This window comes from Spermophilus citellus (assembly GCF_964194105.1).
Source record: "Spermophilus citellus genome assembly, chromosome: 6".
Taxonomy (NCBI): domain Eukaryota; kingdom Metazoa; phylum Chordata; class Mammalia; order Rodentia; family Sciuridae; genus Spermophilus; species Spermophilus citellus.
In genome coordinates this window covers 82395295-82420872 of record NC_138187.1, presented here as the reverse complement: position 1 = coordinate 82420872, position 25578 = coordinate 82395295, and the positions used below count along the sequence as shown (strand labels likewise).

Sequence of the window (25578 nt, the reverse complement as noted above, 5' to 3'; positions counted from 1 at the left end):
TGTGTCTAAGAGACATCTATGTTTGAGTAACTAAATCTTGTAAGTATTCTTTATTGCTTCTGTGAAATTATATACAAAATATTACAATTTACACATATCAACATCAATTATTACTAGCATATAGAGGGTATCAAGTAAAATATTAAAGATATTTTGCTTTCTATATAAATATGAAAAAAGGCTAAAATAATAACACCCTTATGATTTAACTACTACAAAAGGCAAATTTAGTTTGCAATTTCTTATTCAAATAGATGCTAAGATTTTCCTTTATAAGGGAATGCAAGTCTTATGGCTTAAATGTTTTAGGTAAATGTTCAACATACATTAAAGAATTTCAGGAGCCTGTTTAAATATTCTATAGAGAGGGTATTTATCCACTGCTTCAACAGATCAAAATACCTTCCAATATGGAAAGAAATTCCCAAATAATTGGGAGGTAGGACTCTGCCTCTTATTAGAAATTAGAAAGCACAGTGACTATAACTACAATATTCTTCCACACATGAGGGGCAGGAAGGCTCTGGACTAAGAAACCTTGAAGTCAAATCATGGCATAAACTAAACCTTTAAAAATGAAGAAAATGCAGAAAGAAAGAAAAAAGAAACTCCCACTCAGGATGGGGAAGTAAAGTCACATTCAAAAGCACAAAGGAAGGTGAAATATTAAGTAAACCAATAACATCAATAATCAGAACAACTTATACCCATTGAAATGCAAATCTGATAGTGACTGTTGAAGAGTATGAATAAAATCAAAGAGAAAAAGAAAAAATATATATGTATACACACACACACACACACACACACACACACACACAAGCCACATATGAACAACCAGATATGGAAATAAGGAAAACCACTCCATTCACAATATCCTCAAAGAAAATAAGATACTTGGGAATCAACCTAACAAAAGAGGTGAAAGATTTATACAATGAAAACTACAGAACCCTAAAGAGAGAGATAGAAGAAGATCTCAGAAGATGGAAAAATGTACCCTGTTCATGGATAGGCAGAACTAACATCATCAAAATGGCGATATTACCCAAAGTTCTCTACAGGTTTAATGCGATGCCAATCAAAATCCCAACGGCATTTCTTGTAGAAATAGATAAAGCAATCATGAAATTCATATGGAAAAACAAAAGACCCAGAATAGCAAAAGCAATTCTAAGAAGGAAATGTGAATCTGGAGGTATAGCGATACCAGAGTTCAAACTGTACTACAAAGCAATAGTAACAAAAACAGCATGGTACTGGTACCAAAACAGGCAGGTTGACCAATGGTACAGAATAGAAGACACAGAGACTAATCCACAAAGTTACAACTATCTTATATTTGACAAAGGGGCTAAAAACATGCAATGGAGGAAGGATAACATCTTCAACAAATGGTGCTGGGAAAATTGGAAATTCATATGCAACAAAATGAAATTGAATCCCTTTCTCTCGCCATGCACAAAAGTTAACTCAAAATGGATCAAGGAGCTAGATATCAAATCAGAGACGCTGCGTCTGATAGAAGAAAAAGTTGGCTCCGATCTACATATAGTGGGGTCGGGCTCCAAATTCCTTAATAGGACGCCCATAGCCCAAGAGTTAATAACAAGAATAAACAAATGGGACTTACTTAAACTAAAAAGTTTTTTTCTCAGCAAGGGAAACAATAAAAGAGGTAAATAGAGAGCCTACATCCTGGGAACAAATTTTTACCCCTCACACCTCAGATAGAGCCCTAATATCCGGAATGTACAAAGAACTCAAAAAATTAAACAATAAGATAGCAAATAACCCAATCAACAAATGGGCCAAGGACCTGAACAGACACTTCTCAGAGGAGGACATACAATCAATCAACAAGTACATGAAAAAATGCTCACCATCTCTAGCAATCAGAGAAATGCAAATCAAAACCACCCTAAGATACCATCTCACTCCAGTAAGATTGGCAGCCATTATGAAGTCAAACAACAACAAGTGCTGGCGAGGATGTGGAGAAAAGGGTATACTTGTACACTGCTGGTGGGACTGCAAAATGGTGAGGCCAATTTGGAAAGCAGTATGGAGATTCCTGGGAAAGCTGGGAATGGATCCACCATTTGACCCAGCTATCGCCCTTCTCGGACTATTCCCTGAGGACCTTAAAAGAGCGCACTATAGGGATACGGCCACATCAATGATTATAGCGACACAATTCACAATAGCTAGACTGTGGAACCAACCTAGATGCCCTTCAATAGATGAATGGATAAAAAAATGTGGCATCTATACACAATGGAGTATTATGCAGCACTAAGAAATGACAAAATCATAGAATTTGCAGGGAAATGGATGGCATTAGAGCAGATTATGCTAAGTGAAGCTAGCCAAGCCCTAAAAAACAAATGCCAAATGTCTTTTTTGATATAAAGAGAGCAACTAAGAACAGAACAGGAAGGAAGAGCATGAGGAAAAGACTAATAGTAAACAAAGACGAATGGGGGGAGAGAAAGGGAGAGAGAAGGGAAAGCATATGGAAATGGCAGGAGACCTTCAATGATACACAAAATTATAAGAGGTTATGAGGGGCAAGGGGGAGGGGGAAAAAGGGGAGAGAACTGAACAACAGCAGAGGAGATAGAGAGGGAAGATGGGAGGGGAGGGGAGGGGAGGGGGGATAGTAGGGGATAGGAAAGGTAGCAGAATACAACAGTCACTAATATGCCATTATGTAATAATGGGAGTATGTAACAGTTGTGATTCTGCAATCTGTATTTGGGGTAAAAATGGGAGTTCAAAACCCAATTGAGTCTAATGTATGAAAGATGATATATCATGAGCTCTGTAATGTTTTGAACAATCAATAAAAAAAAAAGAAAAAAAAATGAACAACCAGATACAAAAAAAATCAGATATGAATGAAGTATAAATGATTCAAAAATAAAACCATGAGAAATTCTAGAAATGAAAAACTAAGTGTTGATACAGACAGCATGCAAAATTAATATACAGTATGGCTTCTAGACTAGGCCCAGTTCAAAGCCAGAATTAGTGAATTGGAAAACAATTCCAAATAATTCATCCAAAATGTAGGAGAAATTGATAAATAGATGACAAACATTAAGTAAAAATTTCAAAACATGTAGTAAGGTAAATTTGAAAATTCTACCATTCATTGCATAGGAAAAATAATAAGAAGGATCAGAGGGGATCACTATTTAAAGGAATAATGGCTAAAAAATTTCCATAATTGAGTAAGGCATGGGCTCTCATATTAGAAGCATGTTCTATTCTTACCAATATAAACAAAAACACATCTTGTGATTCAGAATCAGAAGTATGAGCCTAAACATAATGTCCAGTATACAGTAATTTTTCAAGTGTTGATAATTGAAACCTAGAACATCAGGATTAAAATACAAATACTGTGTCTTAGTTTAACCATTTTTATCTTTGAATGCTAGGAGAAAATCTCCCTGGGTCCCTCACATCAATGCATGTCTTGTATTAGTTTTTTGTTCAAGACTTTATTTTCAATGATTAAATAGCAAAGAACTTGGAATTTCAAAAAAAAACCAAAAAACAAAAAACATTGTCTCTCTCCAGAACAGATGAAAGGTGTGTTTGCTTGCTTTGTATTTTATTTGCTATCCAGGATGGTAAAGATATGTCTCTTTCATGGCAAAAATTAGACTGGATACTAACAATGCTTTTAAAAGATTAGAGTTCCCTAAATACAGGGTTTTCCACCTATAAGGCAAGTCTACTCTGTATGCAGTATCCCCCTTGAGAGTTCCATATTACCCTGAGGACTTAAAGGGCAGGGACAACCAACGTGAAAAGAAAACTCCTGCTTTCAGTTTTGCCGTGAGTAATCAAGTCCTTTGTCCCTGATTTCTGTCTCTTTTTTTTTTTAAAGTTTTTTATTTGTTCTAATTAGCTATACATGACAGAATACATGTATGCACTTTGATATATCATACACAAATGGAGTATAATTTCTCATTTTTTTCTGATTTTACATGTAGAATCACCTTATTCATGCAATCATATATGTACATAAAGTACAATCATATATGTACATAAGAATACACCCTTCTGTCCCTTTACTCCCCTCTACCTAATCTAAAGTAACTTTATTCTTTCCTAGCCCCCCATCCCTTATTGTGAATCAGCATCTGCATATCAGAGAAAACATTCAGCCTTTGGTTTTTTTGGGATTGGCTTATTGATATTCTCCAGTTCCATCCATTTACTGGCAAATGCCATGATTTCATTTTCCTTTAAATCTGAGTAATATCATATACATATATACCACATTTTTTTTATCCATTCATCTGTTGAAGGGCACCTAGGTTTATTCCATAGTTTAGCTATTGTGAGTTGATCTCAAACTCTTGAGTCTTCTATTAGCATTCATGAAGCTAGCAGGCCAACTTGTCAGTTTGCAAACAGAGTAAAATCTTAGGTGCTTCATAGTTCTTGACATTGAACATCCTACATAATGTTGGTACAACTCAATTTCTGTTTATTTTATTTGTTTGCTGGTTGCTTGTTTTGAGAAGGATGGGGTTGTGGAAGACTATGGAACTCCATTCACACAAAGATGTAACGACAGGACCAGAGGAGCCCATGGCCACCTCCTCACTATTGCCTGCCTCTTTCTTTTGGTCACTTAATTCTAGTCATAACCTTAATATTTACTTGTTAAAGGCATATTCATTCTGTCTCTGCACCAAGACCATAAACTCATGTAAGCAAGGATCATTATCTCCTGAGGTTATCCACAACTGTTAGACTTTTTGCTCATGGATAAAGCATGGGTGTTGGGATCAAGCCATTCATTATCCATGCAGCCTATAAGTTAATTACCTCTATAAACTTTATTTCTTTTCATCTGTGAAAATAGGATGTCAGATTATTTTCTTCAAGTCTGTTTTAAAATCATATGAGACAGTATGAATAAATTCTATGACAATATCTAACACATAGTAGACATTAAACAATAGTAATTACATTTCTAAACTCACAACAGAAATTCAAATAAACCATGTTCTGTTTTCTATTCACGTCTACCATTTTTCTTAATTGTGATATGCTTTGGAGATGAAACCAATAGGATTCTCAAAAATAAATTTAAATTACAAAAGACTATCTTTTGACTTAACAGTACCTTCCATGGGAATTTATCTTAAAGAAACAATAAGAGGGCTGGGGTTGTGGCTCAGTGGTGGAGTGCTCACCTAGGTTCCATCCTCAGCACCACATAAAAATAAATAAATAAAATAAAGTTACTGTGTCCATCTACAACTAAAAAAATGTTTTTAAAAAAGAATAAGAAATTCTTGTACAACTTTATTCTTTACAATATTACTTGTTAAGGTAAAAACAATTAGTAGCAACTTACATATCTCATAAGAGAGAATAATTTAAAGCAATCATTGAATAAACAGGCAATAAATGCTGTGCAGCCATTAAAAAATTTGTGGTAGGAGGATATTTAATGACATGAATATTCACTATTCGTTGAAAGAAGACAGACTCCAGAGCACAAGTAAACATTATTCTAAATTTTGCTTTAAAAATGTATATTCATCCATAAAAGATACTAAAAGTTTATAGATTAGAATTTTGTACTTGAGAAATTTTTTATGTTGTATAGTTCTATGGATCTTTTAAATTCCCTAAAACATTAGAGAAGATGATACTAAGTGGAGTTAGCCAATCCCAAATAACCAAATGCCGAATGTTTTCTTTGATATAAGGAGGCTGATTCATAGTGGGATAGGGAGGGGGAGCATGGGGGGAATAGATGAACTTTAGATAGGGCAGAGGGGTGGGAGGGGGAGGGACAGGACATGGGGTAATTAATGATGGTGGAACGTGATGATCTTTATTATCCAAAGTACAGGTATGAAGACACGAATTGGTGTGAATATATTATGTATACAACCAGAGATATAAAAAATTGTGCTGAATGTATATAATAAGAACTGTAGTGCATTCTGCTGTCATATATAAATAAAAATAAAGAAAAAATCTAAATAGGAAATATGAAGAAAGATATTAAAATGATTTTAAATATAATTGAACCAGAGAAAATTATGCCAACTAATAATAGTATTAAAAAGTCTTTCAAGAGTTAATACATTTTCTTTTTTAAATCCAAGATTTAATATATTTTACTTTGCAAAAGACCAGAAAACAAAAGAAATATATGCCAACACTAATCATCATGAGGTCATTAAAAAATACTGCCAGCCGGGCATAGTGGCACACCCCTGTAATCTCAGTGGCTTGGGAGGCTTCCATACGAGGATCATGAGTTCAAAGCCAGCCTCAGCAACTTAGTGAGGTCTAAGCAACTCAGTGAGACCCTGTGGTTCAGCATCCTTGGGTTCAATCCCCAGTACCATAAAAACAAAACAAAACAAAAATTGCTGCCAGTAACTTTACCTTTATCAGGATGCAACTCTACATGTGACATTCACTTTCCATGTAAGTAATCCATTACCTTCAAATCACAACCAGAGAACTTCAATGAGGTCTTTTTCCACCTTAGAAACTATTGACCTGTAAAACTGTCCAGGGTGTTCAGGTAATTTGGATTTTGGGACTCCAGATATTATTTGATTACCTGGCCTTTTCTGTGCCTCCCATGCAATGATGAATGTCAATGAATTCCATTAGCTGTTTTTGTAACATCACATCTTTGCCTTCGATTTGAGTAATGAATTGATGCTGTAAAAGATCTGATACTGTTGGGCGCTTTTCATAATCTTTAGTCAAGCACCTGCACTGGCAAAAAGAACACACAATCATTCAATAGGGTAGAGTTTCGAGACTATTATTTATATTGCTAAAAATCTATCCTACTAAGAAAGTGATAGTTCTCACAGATGCTCAGTCCAAGCAGATCTCAAAAAATATTAAACTTCAAAATGATGAATGAACGTCTGCAAATGTGCACATATCTGAGAATTAGGACACTGTTATGATATCAACTTTCCACTCAATACCACTTCCTTAGTCTCCCTGTAGGCATTAATGTATAGTGATGATTAAACTCTGTCTCTACTGCAAAGTCTCCTCTTCAAGTCGGTGGCTAAAGATAAACAACAATGAAATCATTACAATCTTAATGCTTATCTAAAATTAACACAAACTTCTCCACTGATTTCTTTCTATTTCTTTCGAGTGATAAAACTGCTAACCCACTGGAGAAGACTAATCTGCTGCAGACATTTGCATTCCTGTCAGCAGGTGTTTCCTGAGGTCATACAGTAGATGTAGCACTGCAGATCACACCTGTTGATAGTTTCCACCAGGGCACACCATGCCAATGAGAGCACCTGCAAGGACACCAGGGGAGGAGCATCTGAACAGACTGGCAACTGTCTTCAAATATTGTAAGAGGCATTTGGTAGCTCTCAGTGGTTATGACGGGGGAAAAATCTAGGACTGAGGCATGTAATTAAGTGAGAAACAGCTTTCAAGTCAGTGTAAAGAAGAATTTTTTAAGTGAAGTTTATCAGGGTGTAATGGGCTGCAATGGAAAGCATAATTGTTTTTATTTTTTATTTTTATTTTTTGCATGATTGTTTTCATAAGGGATATTTCAGTACTGATCAAATGGCCAATTCACGCACATGTTCAAGAAGGATTTAAGCTCTGTGACTATGTGTTTGAGTTCTTATAACTTTCCAAGACCATTCAACCCTGAGATGCAGAGGCTCTATAATTATGATAAAACTGGATACTAAAAAGTAGAAAAAGAAGAAGAAAAAGGAGGACAAGGAGAAGAAGTAGAAGTCCCTGCTGCCCAATCCTTGGCTTCAGGGACAAGCAGTATCGCTGATCCTCCTGGGATTATAATTTGGCCATTTATTTCATCAGGCTTAACCAAAATAATAAAAATGCTAAGAAATAAGGATGATAATATCTAAAAATAAGAATAAGTTTTACTTAAACAAAATATGCATAGCAATTTTTAATATGTGTAACATACACATTTAAGCGCTAAGAAGAGTCTCACATGAAAGAAAGTACTTTGTTCAAGTGTACCTTTACCAATAACCAATGTGTACCAGGTACACAGTGATCCTGGAGTGACAGTGGCAAAGAAAGACACATTCAGTGCTCCAGAGTTGCTTTACTGTGTAGTTAGAGAGAAAGTCACCAAAAACAGTAAAGTTGAATAAAATTTGCAATGTTTCTAGTGGAAGAGGAACAAAATATAACACTCTGCAAGACAGAATTCTAACTCCCTGGAGGAAACCAGGAACATTTCTTAGATGGGACACAGTGAGAAACATGTCAAAGAACCCATGTTCCATGGAGGATCTGTCAGGGAGAATCTTGAAGACATGAGGGCAGACACTGTGAATCATGGGGATCCCTTTAAAGCTAACAGTGGTTCTCCTAGGAGAACTGAGAAATGCTATTGTAATTCACTAAATATAATGTAGTGCTTAACACATGCTTAGTAATATCTGATCAGTGAAAACTTGAAGGTAAAAAGGTTATCAATCTATCTTGGGTTCTTACAAACTCTTGAATCTAATTCTCTTGCTTTTAGAAATATAAGCAGATATTCTTGGTAGGAAAATCAGTGATAGCAGTATGTATAAAAATGGCTGGTTACTCTGCTTTCTTGTCCTTTATACATTTTCTGAGTAGACTTTTGGCATACCACATTTTAATGCCCCTTCTCCTCGGTCCCATTTACAACTGGGGTCATCCTTTACCTTATCTTTTTAAGGTGAAGACATAACAAAAATTGTGAAAAAGGATTATGGGACAGATTCTTATAAATGACTGACACCTAGTTCCTAGTCACTTGTATGGAGACAGTGCTCCTGAGCTATTTGTCAAGTTTAAAATGTCCAATGGAAAGGAACAACAACAACAACAACAACAAAAAACAATTGCCATAGACATTTACATATTAATAAGCTTAATCTACTAAAGGGGATACAGCTCAGTTGGTAGAGTGCTTACTGCACATGCACAAGTCCCTGGGTTCAATCTCCAGCACGAAACAAAACAAAAAACAAACAAACAAACAAAAAATGCACTTAAGAAAAAAATGCCTTCTGATGTTCACACATAAAGCTTTTTATAAATACAATTTTCTGATTCACTGATTGCAGTGAAAATTCTCTGACTGCAGTGAGAACAGTGATGTACATAAGTAAAGGGTTAAATGACTGGCTAAAGGGATGATGGTTGAGCTTGTACAAGATGCCTAAGGCGTACCTGCCAAAGGCAAGTGAAAGGAGGAACATAATATGTCCATAGATGATAAGGGATCCCCAGGAGCACAGCTGGAGATATGTGAATAAAATTGACCCTGAGAGCATTATTTGAGTATCAATGAACTCACATAAGACACTACAGATGCTTCTTTTGAAGAAAATAAGGGAAACCTCTGGAGCTATTCAACAGATAAAGAGCAACAGGAGGAGATTAAGAAGCCCAGTGACATTGGCAAATAGGCACAGTTCAAAGTCAATGCAGGATGTTATTTCTTCTTTAAAAAAACAAAAACAAAACAAAAAACAGAAAACAAAAAAAACTCTATTGTTACTCACTTGCTTATGAAGTCATTGAATTCTGCTGACCATAGCTCAGGCTGCCTTAGTTTTGGAGGTGGATTCCTAGAAAAACAAGAATCAAGGTTGGATGATGTCCACTGGGCAGTCAATGCAATAGAGAAGCACAGTCAGATAGACCAATGCATTACTGCACTCACACACTGTAACTCAAGAAAGCCACCATTTTCCAATTCAAAGAGAGATAATTAGTTTTAATCATTCTTGACATAAAATGACAGGTTCCTTTTTCTTTTCTTCTGAAAGCATTTAATGTATGACCCAATTTTTCTAACTGCTAATTTTTTCTTTTAAAATAATTTTTCTTGCTTTTTACCTGACAGCCCTAGGGGAAAACATCAATACTTAGCAGAATAGAAACAATGAATTCTGGAATAAAATAACCCCCTGCCCCTCATGAATCCTGCTGAAGTCTCTGAGGGTGCACAGAGGTGTACAGAGGTGACTTGAAAGGAGGACTGTTTAGAATAAGGAGGACAGTACTGCACAGAGGGGCACAGCAGAATGTGAGTTGTTCTTTTGTTACTGCATACATTTCAGGAAACAGTGTTACCAAGTGTTACAAAAGCAAGGGACTGTAACATATTATTAGCTATAAAGCTCTGAATGCCACTTAAAAGATCTTGTTATTAATTCTTTTCATTTTTTCAAGCTGAACAATTCCTTTCTTTTTTGGCACATCCGTGAAAACGAGGCTGATCTAACTCCATAATCAAGCAACATTGATCAACCATGATGGCTGAATCGCTGAAGTGCTGCTTTATGTCTATTCCAACAGCTCTTTGTTTTCATTAGTGGAATGGAAATACTTTGTCTTTGGTTCTGCATTCCTCCTTAAATAGCTTATAATGAAATTAATGTACAGTTTGTACAGGCTCATTAAAGAAAAGTGTGGCTACTCATCTGCTCCAGATCACGCCTAAGCTCATTTCACAATCCTTAGGACAATTGGAAGATTTCTGATTTACACGTTAAAAGAAGTAGCTCTTTTTACCAGCAATCTTGTTTTGTTTCTTGTTCCCCGAATATTTCCTTTTATGAGACTTATTGGCTTGCTTTGAGAATAGTAAAGTCATAATGAGTTCATGACACTCAGAACTGGGTAACTTTTTAGATATCTTTCCTTACCTATGTCTACAGTCAATATTCTCAGACTTTCATTTTGGAGAGATACTGGTGGTAGAAATGATAAGAAATAGTTAATATGATGCAGTTTCCAGAATCACCTGGCAAACTGCATAATACTGAGCTATCAACAACCATGTAACTGAATCATAGCTGTCACCCTTCCTCCAAGGTGGCATTATAACCAAGACTAATAATATTAGGTTAAATATGATGGTTTAAACCACAATCAAAATGGCTCAGGAAATAAAGAGCTTCATTTAAATTAAGAATGACAATAGGGTGTAAGCAATATAGATTTTTTTCCTGTTTTCCTCAAATTCAACAAGATGTCTTGAAGCTGGAATCAGACAGTTTTCCTCTCTTTTCTGTAATCTTGTTTCCCCACTTACCAAATAAGTAATATATGTTTACAAACAATAAGAATTGAAATAACATTGAGATTATTATGTAAAAGTTGCCATATACCTAAAGCAATATAATTCAGAACCTACAGATAGACTGGAAATTCAAGGGCAATAAAAAACAAATTTAAATGCTTTGATGTTATAAGAATTAAACTGCATGTCAAATATTTAAAATGGATTATTTGGGGAGTGAATAGAACACATTGGTGTTATTCTGTTAGGAAGAATTCTTCCTCCCCAGGACTTTGTATGTGTGATTCTGTGTCTTCAGGTGTGGAGATCACAAATTTGTTTAATAGATAGTGTAATAACAGACTGTAATATATTACCATACCACTCAGTACCCGTCCCTGTCACCACAGGCTGTATTTATGCATTCTATTAGAATTAAGGTGCCAGGTATTTTGAAGACTTTAACATCTTCAAAAATGACACATTCACAATTAAGATAAGCAATCTGCTCACATTCGTTTTCTGAAACATCTAGAACTAACCAACAGACAGATAAAGCAATATTTAAAGAAATGAGTAATAGGATAAGCCCATGGAAGATTTGTTGCTACACACACCAGAGGAGCAGAGTCTATACAGTACTTTCATGGCTCTAAAGAGGGTATTAGTCTATATCATATTATAATGACATATTTTAAATCATTAGTATTTTATCACTAAATTTTATTTATCATTTTTAAACAATATTATCTTAAGGTTATGAACAAAGAGAAGTCTTAGCAAGTAGTAAAACATTTCTAGATTGGTAGATGAAGCAAATCACTGTTACACTGATCAGTTCCAGGGTGCCTCACTGACTCACTGGGGAAAGGATAAGGAGTGGGAGTGTTATTTTCTGAGTTCAAATTCTAGCAAAAGACACACTGATTATCAAGAGAAACTCTTTTACTTCAATCAGGGAAATGCAACTACTGAACAAAGATAGTCTTGGAAGAAGCAGAATAATATTCCAGGTCACTCTGCTCCCAATTTGCTGAACAGGTCTGAATATTTCCATGATGAGCAAGATGAGAAGCCAGTGGCTCAAGGAAGATTAAGGGGATGCAGATACTGAACCTAATGCTGACTGTCTGACCTTGGTATTTTGAAGAGTGCTCTCATGGGATGCAGTTCAGCCAGCGGAGGATCTCCATCACCCAGCTCAATGGCAGTTATACCCAGGGACCAAGTGTCACATCTGGCATCGTAAGTGGTATCTAATTGCTGCTCACATGCAATCACCTAAGAGAAGACAACACAAAGGTGAAGTGTGTGACTTTAACAAGCTTGCACCCTAACATTTAGAATAAAGATTAAATGTTTAAAGTGATGAAGACTGATTGCTATAAGTAAAGGAAGTAACTTAATAGTACAATAAGCAATCAACTTATTATGTAGTAGTATTTTTATTCTGAGAACAGAGAATACCTTAGCAGGTTTGCAAATATAAGAAGCCTATTAAAAGGAATATTGTTGAAAATATAAAAGAAGAGTAGAAAGAAAGCATGTCCCCAAAGGAATGTAATGGGATCAACTACACATCTAAAGACTGTGCAGTGGCTGTCACTCAATAAACATTTGATGACAGAAAGGAGACATTCATCTGGACAGAGATAAAGTACAGATTTTCAAAGAATTAAAAGTGAAAGAAGTCAAGGAAAATAATCTTAAGGCAGTCTAGTTAGATGGCCCTGATTCTTATTGGCAAGTAGAAGGCAAGAGTATCCAAGGGAGGAATGAGGTTGGAGGAATGCAGAAAGGTTTAATCCATTAACTTAAAAAAAATGTCCTGAATAAAAATAAATATTGATAAAGATTTACCAGCAGCTTATCTGGGCTACATTAAATTGTAGAACTGCAACCAGGTTTAAAAACATGCCTCAAACCAAAGTATACAGTTGAGAGACAAGAGAAACAGGATTTTTTTTTGCAATATTATAAGTATTACTTTATAAAAAAATCATTGCATTAAATACATCATAATTCATTTCTAAATGTGTAACTACAGACACAGATAGTTTACAAATGACAACTGTTCACATCAGTAATCACAAAAAGGAAATCAGCTTTATAGTTTTAAAAAGCATTTTTTACATTTAAAAATTTTTACATTTTGTAAATGCCAACCTACCAGAAAAATAACAAATGGTTTTGGATAATGGCAGATAAGAATTATATCACTTAACTTCAGTACTATAAAATTATATGTAAAGTGAAAGAAATCAAAGGCCCTGTCAGGAACATTTCTCATCTTTCTGGCTCTGCTGAAAATCAGATGCAACACATTTAAAAACCCCTTGTGCTGGCACACTGGAGTTGAGTTGGTAGTCTTTGCACATTTCACTTAGGAAGGGTGAATTCCTCATTAATAAGTTTTTCTTCCTACCGGACACTAAAAGCAATAAAATGACAGGAAATCACCTAAATATAAATATATAAGTATGATTTTAAGAAAATAAAAGATAGGTAATGATGAGTACAACATATAAATCAACAGTTCTCTAGAAGAGGCAAAAAAATGGGATAGAGGAAGAGACAGGAGAAAATGTGCTAATAATGTTCAGGTTCTGGGTTGGGCAGCAAGTTCATGGGCAAATACATATGAAGGCTATGAGCTGATCCATTCCTAGCCACCTGAAGGCCACTAATAAATACAGACACAAATTATTTATATAATATATATTACATATAACATAAATATAATACATGTAAATATATATTTATGTAATTAGATATGTTATGTAATATAGATATAAAATGTATAATAAAATATACAAATATATACTATATGTAATATATTTAAAATATATATACAGAGAGAGAGAGAAAGAAAGAGAGGCAATATTGTTTTCAAACTTAATATGCTAGGGACATCATCTTATACAGGGCTTCTCAAACTTTCTTACCAAAATATTTTTAATATTGCACAAGGTTGAACTGCTAAAAGTCAGAGAGAATAGCCTGAAGAACCAGGAGAAAGCATAACAGTTCCAAATTTTACATTAAAAATTCATGTAGCAAATATTCATAGCTGTATTGTTCATGAGAGCCCAAATGTGGAAACAACCTAAATGGTCTTCAACTGAAGAACAGATAATCATAATGTGGTATATACTTACCATCAAATACTAGCATGCCACAAAAAGGCATGCTAATAAATGCTATAATATGGATGGATCTTGAAAATATTAAACCAAATGAAAGACGCCAGACAAGGGCCACATATTGTATGATTCTATTTATATGAAATTCTCATAATAGGTAAACCCATATAGCCAAAAGTAGATTAATGTTTGCCTAAGGTAGGGGAGTTTGAAAGGAGATGAGAAATGCTCATTAACAGTACAAGAGGGCAACAAAAATGTTCTAAACTTAGATGGTGGTGATGACTACACATTCACAGTCCTCTGAATGTTCACTAAAATTGTAACATTGTACATGATAATTAGGTGGATTATATAGTCTATGCATTATAGCTCTTTAAGGCCATCACAAATTTAAAAACATATTCACATGAAATTTCCATTCTGTTCCATATCTTTGCCTTATCATAAAAATAATATGTTTTTCATACCAATTTTTTTTCTAGTAAAATTGTTCCTTCAGGATAATTCCATGTCTTTAGAAATGTGGTCTAGGAATATGTCCTCATAGGTTCAGGTGAACTTATGTGCCAGTTTGCCTGGGACATCTCTTGTTTGTGCTTGTTCTAGAATCTTTACCTAAACCACCCCTTGAACTCTCCAAGGTATACACATTCATACAAAATGTGTATGGTAACCTACCATTGTAGTCAGTTCCCTTGACCCCTTTGCCCTGGCACATCTGCATTCCAGTTTGGAAAGGATAGCTTTAGGTAACCAACAATACTACCTTGGAAGCGGACTTTAAAAAAAAAAAGTCAAATCAATGATCAAGAATACCAACAACAATAAATACTAGCAAGGTAGTGAGGAGACAGGAACACTTGCACATTATTAGTGGGACTACAGATGAATATAAAAAATTTGGAAAGCAATATAGAGATTCCTAAAAAAAAAAAAAAAAAAAAAAAAAAAAACAACTAGGGATGGAACCACCATATGACCCAGCTATCCCACTTCTTGGCATTTTCCCTAAAGATCTAAACACTAGGGCGATACATCCACCTTTATAGCAGCACAATTCACAATAGTTAAATTATGGACTCAACCCAGGTGAGTGGATTAAGAAATTGTGATACACATACACACACACAATAGAGTTCCACTCAGCCATAAAATAATGAAATTATGCCATTTTTGCCAGTAAATGGATGGAAATGGAGAATATCATGATAAGTGAAATAAGCCAAACTCAGAAACTCAAAGATTGAATGTTTTCTTTCATATGTGGAAGCTAGAGTAAAATAGAGGAAGTGAGGAGGAAAGGATAGGATAATACAAAGAACCAATCAAGTATCAATTAATAGACAAGAAAAAGGAAATCCAGTAGAGTAGAGGAAAGGCAATGGGAGAGGGGAGGGAGAGCAGGAGGGGAAAGGGGGGCTCATAAACTGCAATCGACTTCCATGCATGTAAGAATTTGTCAAGATGAACCCAACTACTATGTATAACTATAAAGATCTGATTTTAAAACATTAGAAATTAAGGATTTTTGATTTCAACAAGCTTGCCTCTGAAGCCCTAAAAACAATGAAATACTTCTATGTCAATTAGGGTCAAAATATATATTATTCAATAACATAAACATTATTTATTTCATTAATAAGACAGAAGTGGTTTATATGGGGCATCTTGAAACTGATTATTCAGAACACAGTCTTCAAGATTAAAAAGTACTTATTTTAGAGAGATGAATAAAATATGCACAAAATCTCGAGCACATATTTATACGGCAGCTTGGAAGAACATCAGGGTGCCTTTTTTCTTCTCTATAATAACCTGAGTTTGTTAAAAGAAAGCCCTATTTACAGTTATTGTAGGTTTATTAATAATAAATAATGACATAAAAATGACTGTTTACTAATTACACATTAAGGACTGTTTTTATTAAAAGGCAAACTCAAATATGTGATAATGGCTTTGTTATTATAAATTAACATAAAACATAACTAGGGTATTAATCATAACTATCATAAGCTGCATTATTCATATTAATTATTAATACATGCTAACAAGATGCAAAATATTTGGTAGAAAACTACATTTTTATTGACTTCTCACTGTTTTTAATTTTTTACAAGTATGCAAAACATAAGTGAGATATCAGAAAAAAATACTAAAGAAATTCTTTTTGGTGGGAGAGGGTATCAGGGATTGAACTCAGGGACACTCAAACACTGAGCCACATCCCCAGCCCTATTTTATATTTTATTCAGAGACAAGGTCTCACTGAGTTGCTTAGCACCTCACTTTTGCAGAGGCTGGCTTTGAACTGGTGATCCTCCTGCCTCAGCCTCCAGAGCCACTGGGATTACAGGTGTGTGCCACGCCCAGCTTAAAGAAACTCTTTTGAGATTCTCATTCAATTCTGTTTTTGCTAATGACTACACTTTATATTTTTATTTTCAGATTTAGCCCCTGTTAAGTTTTTTTTTAATCGCTGGATTTTCATAAAGTCTCGTAAAATAGTAAATTCTCTCTCCTTATTTTGTATGTATACATTCTAACTTTTTATAAAAAATAATTGAATTGGTATTCAAATAAAAAGATTATACCAGGATTTAAATGCCAAATTTAATTAGAAGCTTTTGCAATATTAATATAGTGTTTGAATTGCTTCTGCTTCCTTCACTCTCTAGAAAACCATAGGTAAATAGCAGAGCTTTTCCCAATGGTTGCAGAGAGGATTTTCAAAAATAAGTGTTCTTTATTGATAAACATAACAAAAAAGACAGAAGGCACTAAACAGTGACTGCAGAGGGAAGATGTAACTGAACACTTTTCCCCTTAACTATTTTAGTAATTTATCTACAATTTCACTCACATAATGATGAAAAGAATCTACTAAAGCTGACCCCAAGTAGGTGAACAATATGGGAACTTGATATATTGGTCAATGGACCTGAATCTGATATAACAAAGTCAAGGGTTCTCATATTTCTAATTTAAAAACAAAACATACAAATCTATAACAGATACATGCTAAACCACGAAGTAAATTAATGAAAAATTAAAACTGCAAGTAGCTTCTTGATACCTCATTGGGTTGACTCATTCATTCCACTTTATATTTGTTCATTCGTTTATTCGTGGCTCATTTATGGGGCAACTCCAGTGTTCTTTCTCACACATGCAAAAACCCTATGTTTAAATAACACAAAGCACCCTTTCTTCTGTTGTATTCCAAAATACTGTGGAGATACAGTATACATGAAAAGGGAAGTGAGAACACTGTCTTTCTCAAAACTCTGACCTCAGGAGCCATCCAAAATGGTGTTCCCACGGATGTGTTCCGACGGTGCCGGGTGCTGGTGAGCTGTGCAGACACGCCTAGAAGAAAGAGATGAGAGATTACCTTTTACATTAATTAGCCTTGTAAAGTGATTTCGACTGCTATAAATTTTCTTTCAAATGAATATTAAAATTCTGTTCCCTCAAAGCTGTCACTGGACTTGAACTCACTTTAAAGAAGAATGAATCAGGATCTCTGCATAACCAAAATACAGAATAATTCTCTTATTTCCTATTTTCATATCTAAATCCTGCCCAAGGTCCCATTTCAAGTCTTATTCCCCCATTCTGGCTTCTAATCTGCTTCCAATCATACTAATCTCTACTTCCTCTGATGCTCTACAGTTTATACTATTTGAACTCTAATTACATATTTTGGCATATAATTGTTTTTCTTCCTTCCTCTCCCCATAAATAAATCTGGGGAATTTTAAAATGTTTTATATGATGTTATACACATAGTAGTTAAGTTGTAAATGTGCATAAAATTATTTTCCATCTATCAACTTTGGCCAAATTACAAGTTTTAAATTAACTATATCTAACATTGAAACCAACATCATTAATAGAATCAGTGATTTTTAAATTTAAATTTATACTAAACCAATACATAAAATCATAAAAATCGCACATATTTATGAGGTATCATGTGATGTTTTGATACATTTATATATTGTATCAAATTAGATTAATAATATCTGATCTTATCTGTCTCTTTAAATGTTTATGATCTCTTTATGGTGAAAACACTCAAAATATACAGTACATTATCTTTATCTACAGTCGGTCTACCATGCAGTAGCACACCAGAACTTCTTACTCCTATTTAACTAAAATTGTTTCTGTGGGTTTGTTTCAAATATATATTTATTTTATTTTATTTATATGCGGTGCTGAGACTCAAACCCAGGGCCTCACACTTGCTAAGCAAGTGCTCTACCACTAAGCCACAACCCCAGCTCCAATTTTTGTGTTTTTTTTTTCAGTTTGTTTCTATTTATTTAAATGGAATTGTTCTGAGTATTCAATTTCACAAATAAAAAAGTAACATTGAGAACAATTATACTGTATGCCAGAATATTAAAAAATGCAATTCAGAATATTTTCTTACTTAAAAATAAACAAGTGTGAAAAATGATTTCTTAATAATAATGACTTACATTGTTAGTATATAGCACATACTTTACATATCACATATTTAATGTGTTTCACCAATGCTAGGCATATAAGTATTTTTTGTGAACCACTTGATCTTTTCAAAACATTAAAGCAGAATTTTTTATTTAAAAAGTTATTTGTGTATACATTAATAAAAATGACCATTTGCCTCATTTTTCTTTTCTTTTACCTTTGTAGAGATTACAAAATGAAGGGCTATAATGAAGAGACAACCAAACATTATGTCATATTTCCATTACTGCTACCTGGTTAGACATAAACATCACTGATCCTCATGAGAATTTGAAATAAGATGTCTCCTCTCAATTTTCATCCTCCTGTTCCTCGTGCAAGGGGGACAGTACACTTCTCCTGCCCTTGACCTGCTCTGGACTTGATGGGATAGACCCAAATCATGAGTGGTCATTGATTTCTCTGCTTTGCCAAGTACCTTATACGTGTCCCATCAGTATTAGGCTCTCGCTGCTTATCTAATAAGCCAAGTAGAGGAAGACAATGATTGAGATTTAAAATGGGGGTATATTTGATTCCCTCAAGATGGCATTTAACTTTCACCATGAAATTTAAAGGCTAGATTTGGCCAAATGGGTGTTTCAATGGTGCGATAGTTGGACATTGGGTGTTTTGGTTCCATGTTAGATATATCCCTTACTGACTTTCTCCTTCTATGCATAAATCCTATCCTAATTGATGAGCTTCAAAATTCAATGAATTTTTAAAAATTTCATTAAAGATAAAACACCTTCCCTACATCATTTTTCAAATTTGAATGGAATCACCTTTTGACCCAGTTATCTCACTTCTTGGCATATACCGGAAAGACTTAAAATCAGACTACTACAGTGAGATGGACACATCAATGTTTATAGCAGCTCAATTAATTATGGAACTGACCTAGGTGCGCTTCAATTAAATTATGGCATTTTCTGGTAAATAGACAGACCTGGAGACTATCATGTTAAGCTAAATAAGCTAATCCCCAAAACCAAAGGTCAAATGTTCTGATATGCAGATGCTTACTCATAATAAGTGGGGAGGAAGACAGAGGGAAGAACAGAAATTCACTGAATTAGAGGGGAATGAAGGGAAGAGGGGGGGATGGGAATTGGAAAGACAGTAGAATGATTGGCATAACATTCCTATGTTCCTATGTGAATACACGAACAGTGTAACTCCACATCATATACAACCACAAGAATAGGAAGTTATACTCCATGTATGTATGTCAAAATATATTCTACTATCATGTATAACTAAAAAGAACAAATAAAAAAATTGTAAAAAATGATTGTCTAAATCAACACTTGAAGTTTCTCCCTTAAACATTTTACAACAGAGTATCTGAAGAAACAATATCAGCACTTATTATCACTCTTTTCCAAAATGCTACTCAGGCAGTTTATATTTCAAAAAAGTTAAATTTTAATCTCCACCCCTTTTTTCCCTATGAACTAAAGGCCAAAATGATTAAACGTGGATTTTCTTCTATTTTTATTTTTAATTTTGGTCGTGCTGGGGGTAGAACCCAAGGCCTTGTGCATGCCAGGCAGACACTCTACTGCAGAGCCACATCCCCAGCCTAAATATGGATTTTATGATAGTATCAAAGAATAATAATTCATTGATATAGAGCAGGAAAGAAAAATTAATTTAAAATTTATTCTGAACTTTCTAAAATTTATTCTAAGGGTTTTCAATTATTTCTGAAAAAAAATTATATTTTATTCCTGAAGGTATAAAGAGGGAAAAAAACACCCACAACCAAGTTTCTCTCTCTCTCTCTCTCTCTCTATCTCTCTCTCTCTCTTCTGGATATGAAGATGACATCATTAGAATCAGCATTTTCCAGCCAGTATGATAGGATAGACCCAACCTGATCTTTTCTTAAAATTGGGAGCCATCTTTCCACAAAACCATGAAAAGATAATTTCGGCTTTACTATAAATTACTGCAAATTCTGAACCTGCTTGGAATGCCTGCCCGTGCCTTGAACTCACCCATGCCTGGCTCTCTGACCAGATAGCAGCCCTCTCTGAAACTCTAGTGACACCTCATAAATACTGGCCTTCCCTGGCCAGACAACGACCCTCTCTGAGGCTCTAATGGTCCTCATAAATTGTGATGTTGTGGCCAGCAAAAAATGTAAACTACCATCAGTGTTATGCTCCTCAGAGTTCTGTTATCTGTAACCCCCCCCCCCCCCTTTGTGTAACTTTCTGGGCTATAAAGCTGGGCTGCAGGAAAGCTGGGGTTGCTGTCTTGTTCCCGCCATTTTGGGAGGGAAGAGGCAGCCCAGCCGGTCGAAATAATAAGCTTGCTTTAATTTGATTTTAATTGGAGTCAGTGGTCTTTTCTTGCGTCATGGTCTAACAGTATTGATGTCCTAGCATTGGGATTTATAGACATGAATGGTTGGGAAAGATCACAGGAAATATAAGGAAGGATGCTAATAAATGATTTTTAGGGTGTGGCATGTAGCTGAAGATAGACTGTCACATTGTTTCTTGGAAATGTAAATCCTGAGTGGAGACACTCATGGAGGGAAGGTAAGTACAGCTGAGTTAACCAAAACAAGGCCCTGGGGTACATAGGGTGGGGCCTACTCCTGAGGTCCAACACTGCTGCAGCTCTATTCTTAGCAGGCCACATCACCTGCTTCTCTTTTGATTTTGTGAGCCAACTACTGCTCTTTCTGTATTCTTATTGGTCAGAGTTAGTTTCTCCCATTAAAACCAAGCAACCCTGAATACAAAGCTCTAGTGATTTTATAACTAACATAGTAAATTAACAAGGGCAATAGTCAGTCATGGGTTAATAAAGCCTAAGAGTCATTAGGCTTTATGTTTATATGAGAGTGCAGTAAATTTGTGTATTTTTTTTATTATGAGATTAAAAATTTTCTAAAGCCAGGCATAGTGGTGTACACCTGAAATCCCAGAGACTCAGGAGGCTGATGTAGGAGGACTAAAAGTTCAAAGCCAGCCTCAGCAATTTAGCGAGACCCTGACTCAAAAAATAAAAAGAAGCTGGGGATGTAGCTCACTGCTTAAGCATCTCTGAGTTCAACTCCCAATAACACCCTCCCCCCAAAAAATCTAAGGAACACATTTGTCCTCTAAGATCTTGAGTCAGTCATCCCAAATAATAAGAAAAATTCAAGCAGTATACTGTAAGCAGATGCAGAGACAGATTCTTCTTTATATGTTTACTAACATATTAATATACACATTCATAAAAGTATTAATTATAATTTTAAAGGATTCAGTTAAAATAGCAATCTGATAGAAGTGTAACTATTTCTTCCTGAACTCCAATAATGTTTTACACACAGGCTGGTATTGATGCCCCTTCAAAGACCACTGGTCTAAGAAGAGCTAGGGTGATGAATTATAACACTCTTTGCATTTCATATATCATTTGGTGTAAAACAGGATTTCTCTAGAAGTAAACAGAATGGTAGAAATAAAGATTCATCCCAGAATATCAATAAGAAAACAAAAGGAACCAAATTAGAGAAATGAAATTAGGTAGAGTAAGAAATGTTGAGATTAGAACTCCCAACTCTTTGTCAAAGGGGTAAACCAGTTTAAATAACCTCCATCAATGTGTAAGAGTTTCAACTTCTCCAAACACCAACATTGTTATTATCTGTCTTTTTAACACAGCCATTTTAGTGAGTATGAGGTGCTATCTCATGATTTTGATCTGCATTTTCCTAATGACTAAGGATATTGAACATCTTTTCATGAATTTATCGGCCACTTAGATAGATTTAAAGAACTGTCTCATTTCCCAATTGGCTTATTTATCTTTTATTACATTTGCATTATTTTTAATTGCCAAATCATAATTTTAGTATATTCATACGGAGAACAATGTGATGTTTTAAGTCAAAGGAAATTAACATATACATCATCCTACTTGACATTTTTGTGGTGACATTTTGAAATTATTGATTCTAGACACCCCACTGTGCAATCCATCTCAAAAGTTATTCCTCCTACCTAACTGAAACTACCTTGTCCGGTAACTCCCAATTCCCTCCCCACTCTCTATCCCTAGCTTCTAGTAACCATCATTTGATTCTACTTCTGCACAGTCAATTTTTCTTAGATTCCACATATAAATGAGATTATGTGTTTAAAAAAAAGAAATTTTGAGATTAGATGAATATTACATTAAAAACAGGACACACACCTCACTCTGTAAGGGTGACAGAGGAAGGCATTTACTAAATTCCATGTTTTCTAAGTGCACCTACAATGCCTATTAAACCTCAAGATCACTTTGCCCACATAACCTAATAGATTCAAAGTAAAAGTCAACTGGATGGTCATGAGTTCTAACTTGTTTGTTTTCAGGTTAAAAATGAAGCTGAGAGAAAAGTCACTTCCTTGAGGACAAACGGCATTTTTACTTAGCATGAATTCTCACAGGAAAAATAGCTAAGAAGGTGGAAAAATGCAAAAGTCTATTAAAAATGATTGACATAAATTACTTTAAAACACCACAGGGATCCAAAGTATGAGTCCAGTAGCCTCAGGAAGTTAAAAAAAAAAAAAAAAAAAAAAGGAAAAATCATTTTGTCCAGAAAGTAACGAATGGAATAAGTCACCCAAGTAAATAGTTACATAATCATCTCAAAAGAGAAGATGCTGAATGGTGGAAAATTCCAGGCAGAAAGTTGGGATAGTGAAAGGATATGGAAAGGCACCGGAGGCCAAAAAGAGATCAGGGCTGAACAGCAAATAGGTCAGGAAAGAGGGCAATAATCCATTAAAAGTCAAAGCCATGAAGACATTACAGAGGTTTATGTTAATGATTCTTCAGCCTTTTGTTTTGCTAAGGAATTCTCTTGCCATTTTAGCCCCATCTAACAAAGCTTCCTAGTCTATTGGGTGGCTACACAGTAACTTTATTCTCTATTGCATAAGTCCTACTTCTAGGGAGAGAAATGGGCACTCAAGATTTATCTTGGGGTCTTAGGGAGACAATAGAAATACCAAATATGTGGTTTCTAACTGTAGGGAACTTGATGTGCTATAATTCACACAGCAAAACCCTTATAAACAAAATTCTACAAGCATGAGAATTTAAATTATAAGAATAGAGAATTCTGTCAACATAAAGGGTCATTGGGTCATTTAATTCTGCCATTTTTGTAACTAAGGTTAAGATAGTATGATGGGTAAATGTATATATCCACTTGGCAGGACCATGAAAAACAGATATTTGGTCAAATATTATTCTGGGTATTTCTGTGAAGGTGCTTTTTGGACTAGATTAACAATTAACTTGGTGGATATTAAGTAAAACAAATTACTGTCTGTAACATAGATTTATACAGCCTCTAGCATTGTGAGCCAATTTCTTAGAATAAATCTCTCTCCACACAAACACACATGCACACACACACATACACATGAACACAAACACATATTTTACATGGGCACACACATACATTCACATATTCACACATACACACACACACACATACACACATTCTGCTGGTTCTGTTTCTCAGCAGAACCCTAAAAATGATGTCTTCCATTTTTAAAAAAACTTTTTTTTAATCTTATATAACTCTTTTTTTTTTAAATTTTTTTATTAGTTGCTCAAAACATTACAATGATCTTGACATGTCATACATTCGATTCAAATGGGGTAAGACTTTCTTATTTTTCCACGTGTACAGATTGCCGGATCACATTGGTTATACAGCCACGTTTATACATACTGCCATACTAGTGTCTGTTGTATTCTGCTGCCTTTCCTATCCCCTTCCTATTCCCCCTCATCACCTCCCTCTACCCCATCTACTGTAACGTATTTCTCTCTCTCTCTTTTCTTTCTTCCCCTTCACACCATCTTATAGGTAATTTTGTATAACAATGAGGGTCTCCTTCCATCTTCCATGCAATTCCCCTTCACTCTCCCATTCCCTCCCACCTCTCATTCCTGTTTAATGGTAATCTTCTTCTCTAGCTCTTCCTCCCTGCTCTGTTTTGAGTTGCCCCCCTTATATCAAAGAAGACATTCAGCATTTGTTTTTTAGGGATTGGCTAACTTCACTTAGCATAATCTGCTCTAATGCCATCCATTTCCCTGCAAATGCCATGATTTTGTTATTTTTTGGTGCTGAGTAATATTCCATTGTGTATAAATGCCACATTTTTTTATCCATTCATCTATTGAAGGGCATCTAGATTGGTTCCACAGTCTAGCTATTGTGAATTGTGCTGCTATGAACATTGATGTAGCTGTGTCCCTGTAGTATGCTCTTTTTAGGTCTTTTGGGTATCGTCTGAGAAGGGGAATAGCTGGTCAAATGGTGGTTCCATTCCCAGCTTTCCAAGGAATCTCCATACTGCTTTCCAAATTGGCTGCACCAATTTGCAGTCCCACCACCAATGTACAAGTGTAACCTTTTCCCCACATCCTCGCCAGCACTTGTTATTGTTTGACTTCATAATGGCTGCCTTTCTTACTGGGGTGAGAGGGTATCTTAGAATGGTTTTAATTTGCATTTCTCTGATTGCTAGAGATAGTGAGCATTTTTTTCATGTATTTGTTGATTGATTGTATATCCTCCTCTGAGAAGTGTCTTTCAGATCCTTAGCCCATTTGTTGATTGGGTTATTTGTTTTCTTGTTGTTTAATTTTTTGAGTTCTTTGTATACTCTGGAGATTAGAGCTCTATCTGAAGTGTGTGGGGTAAATATTTGTTCCCAGGATGTAGGCTCCCTATTTACCTCTCTAATTTTTTCTCTTGCTGAGAAAAAACTTTTTAGTTTGAATACGTCCCTTTTGTTGATTCTTGATTTTAACTTTTGTGCTATAGGTGTC

General features: G+C 35.0%; 1 protein-coding gene across 1 annotated transcript in view; it reads right to left on the bottom strand.

Annotated features, from left to right (window-relative positions):
* Positions 1-25578, bottom strand: part of MYO3A (myosin IIIA) — a gene marked incomplete at both ends in the record, with an annotated part of 197984 nt that overhangs the window by 135654 nt on the left and 36752 nt on the right. The window contains 4 exons of the mRNA XM_081300337.1: positions 6620-6775; positions 9576-9641; positions 12216-12361; positions 17516-17592. Of these exons, the coding sequence (XP_081156463.1) occupies positions 6620-6775; positions 9576-9641; positions 12216-12361; positions 17516-17592 (445 nt within the window). The remainder of the gene's footprint in view (positions 1-6619; positions 6776-9575; positions 9642-12215; positions 12362-17515; positions 17593-25578) is intronic.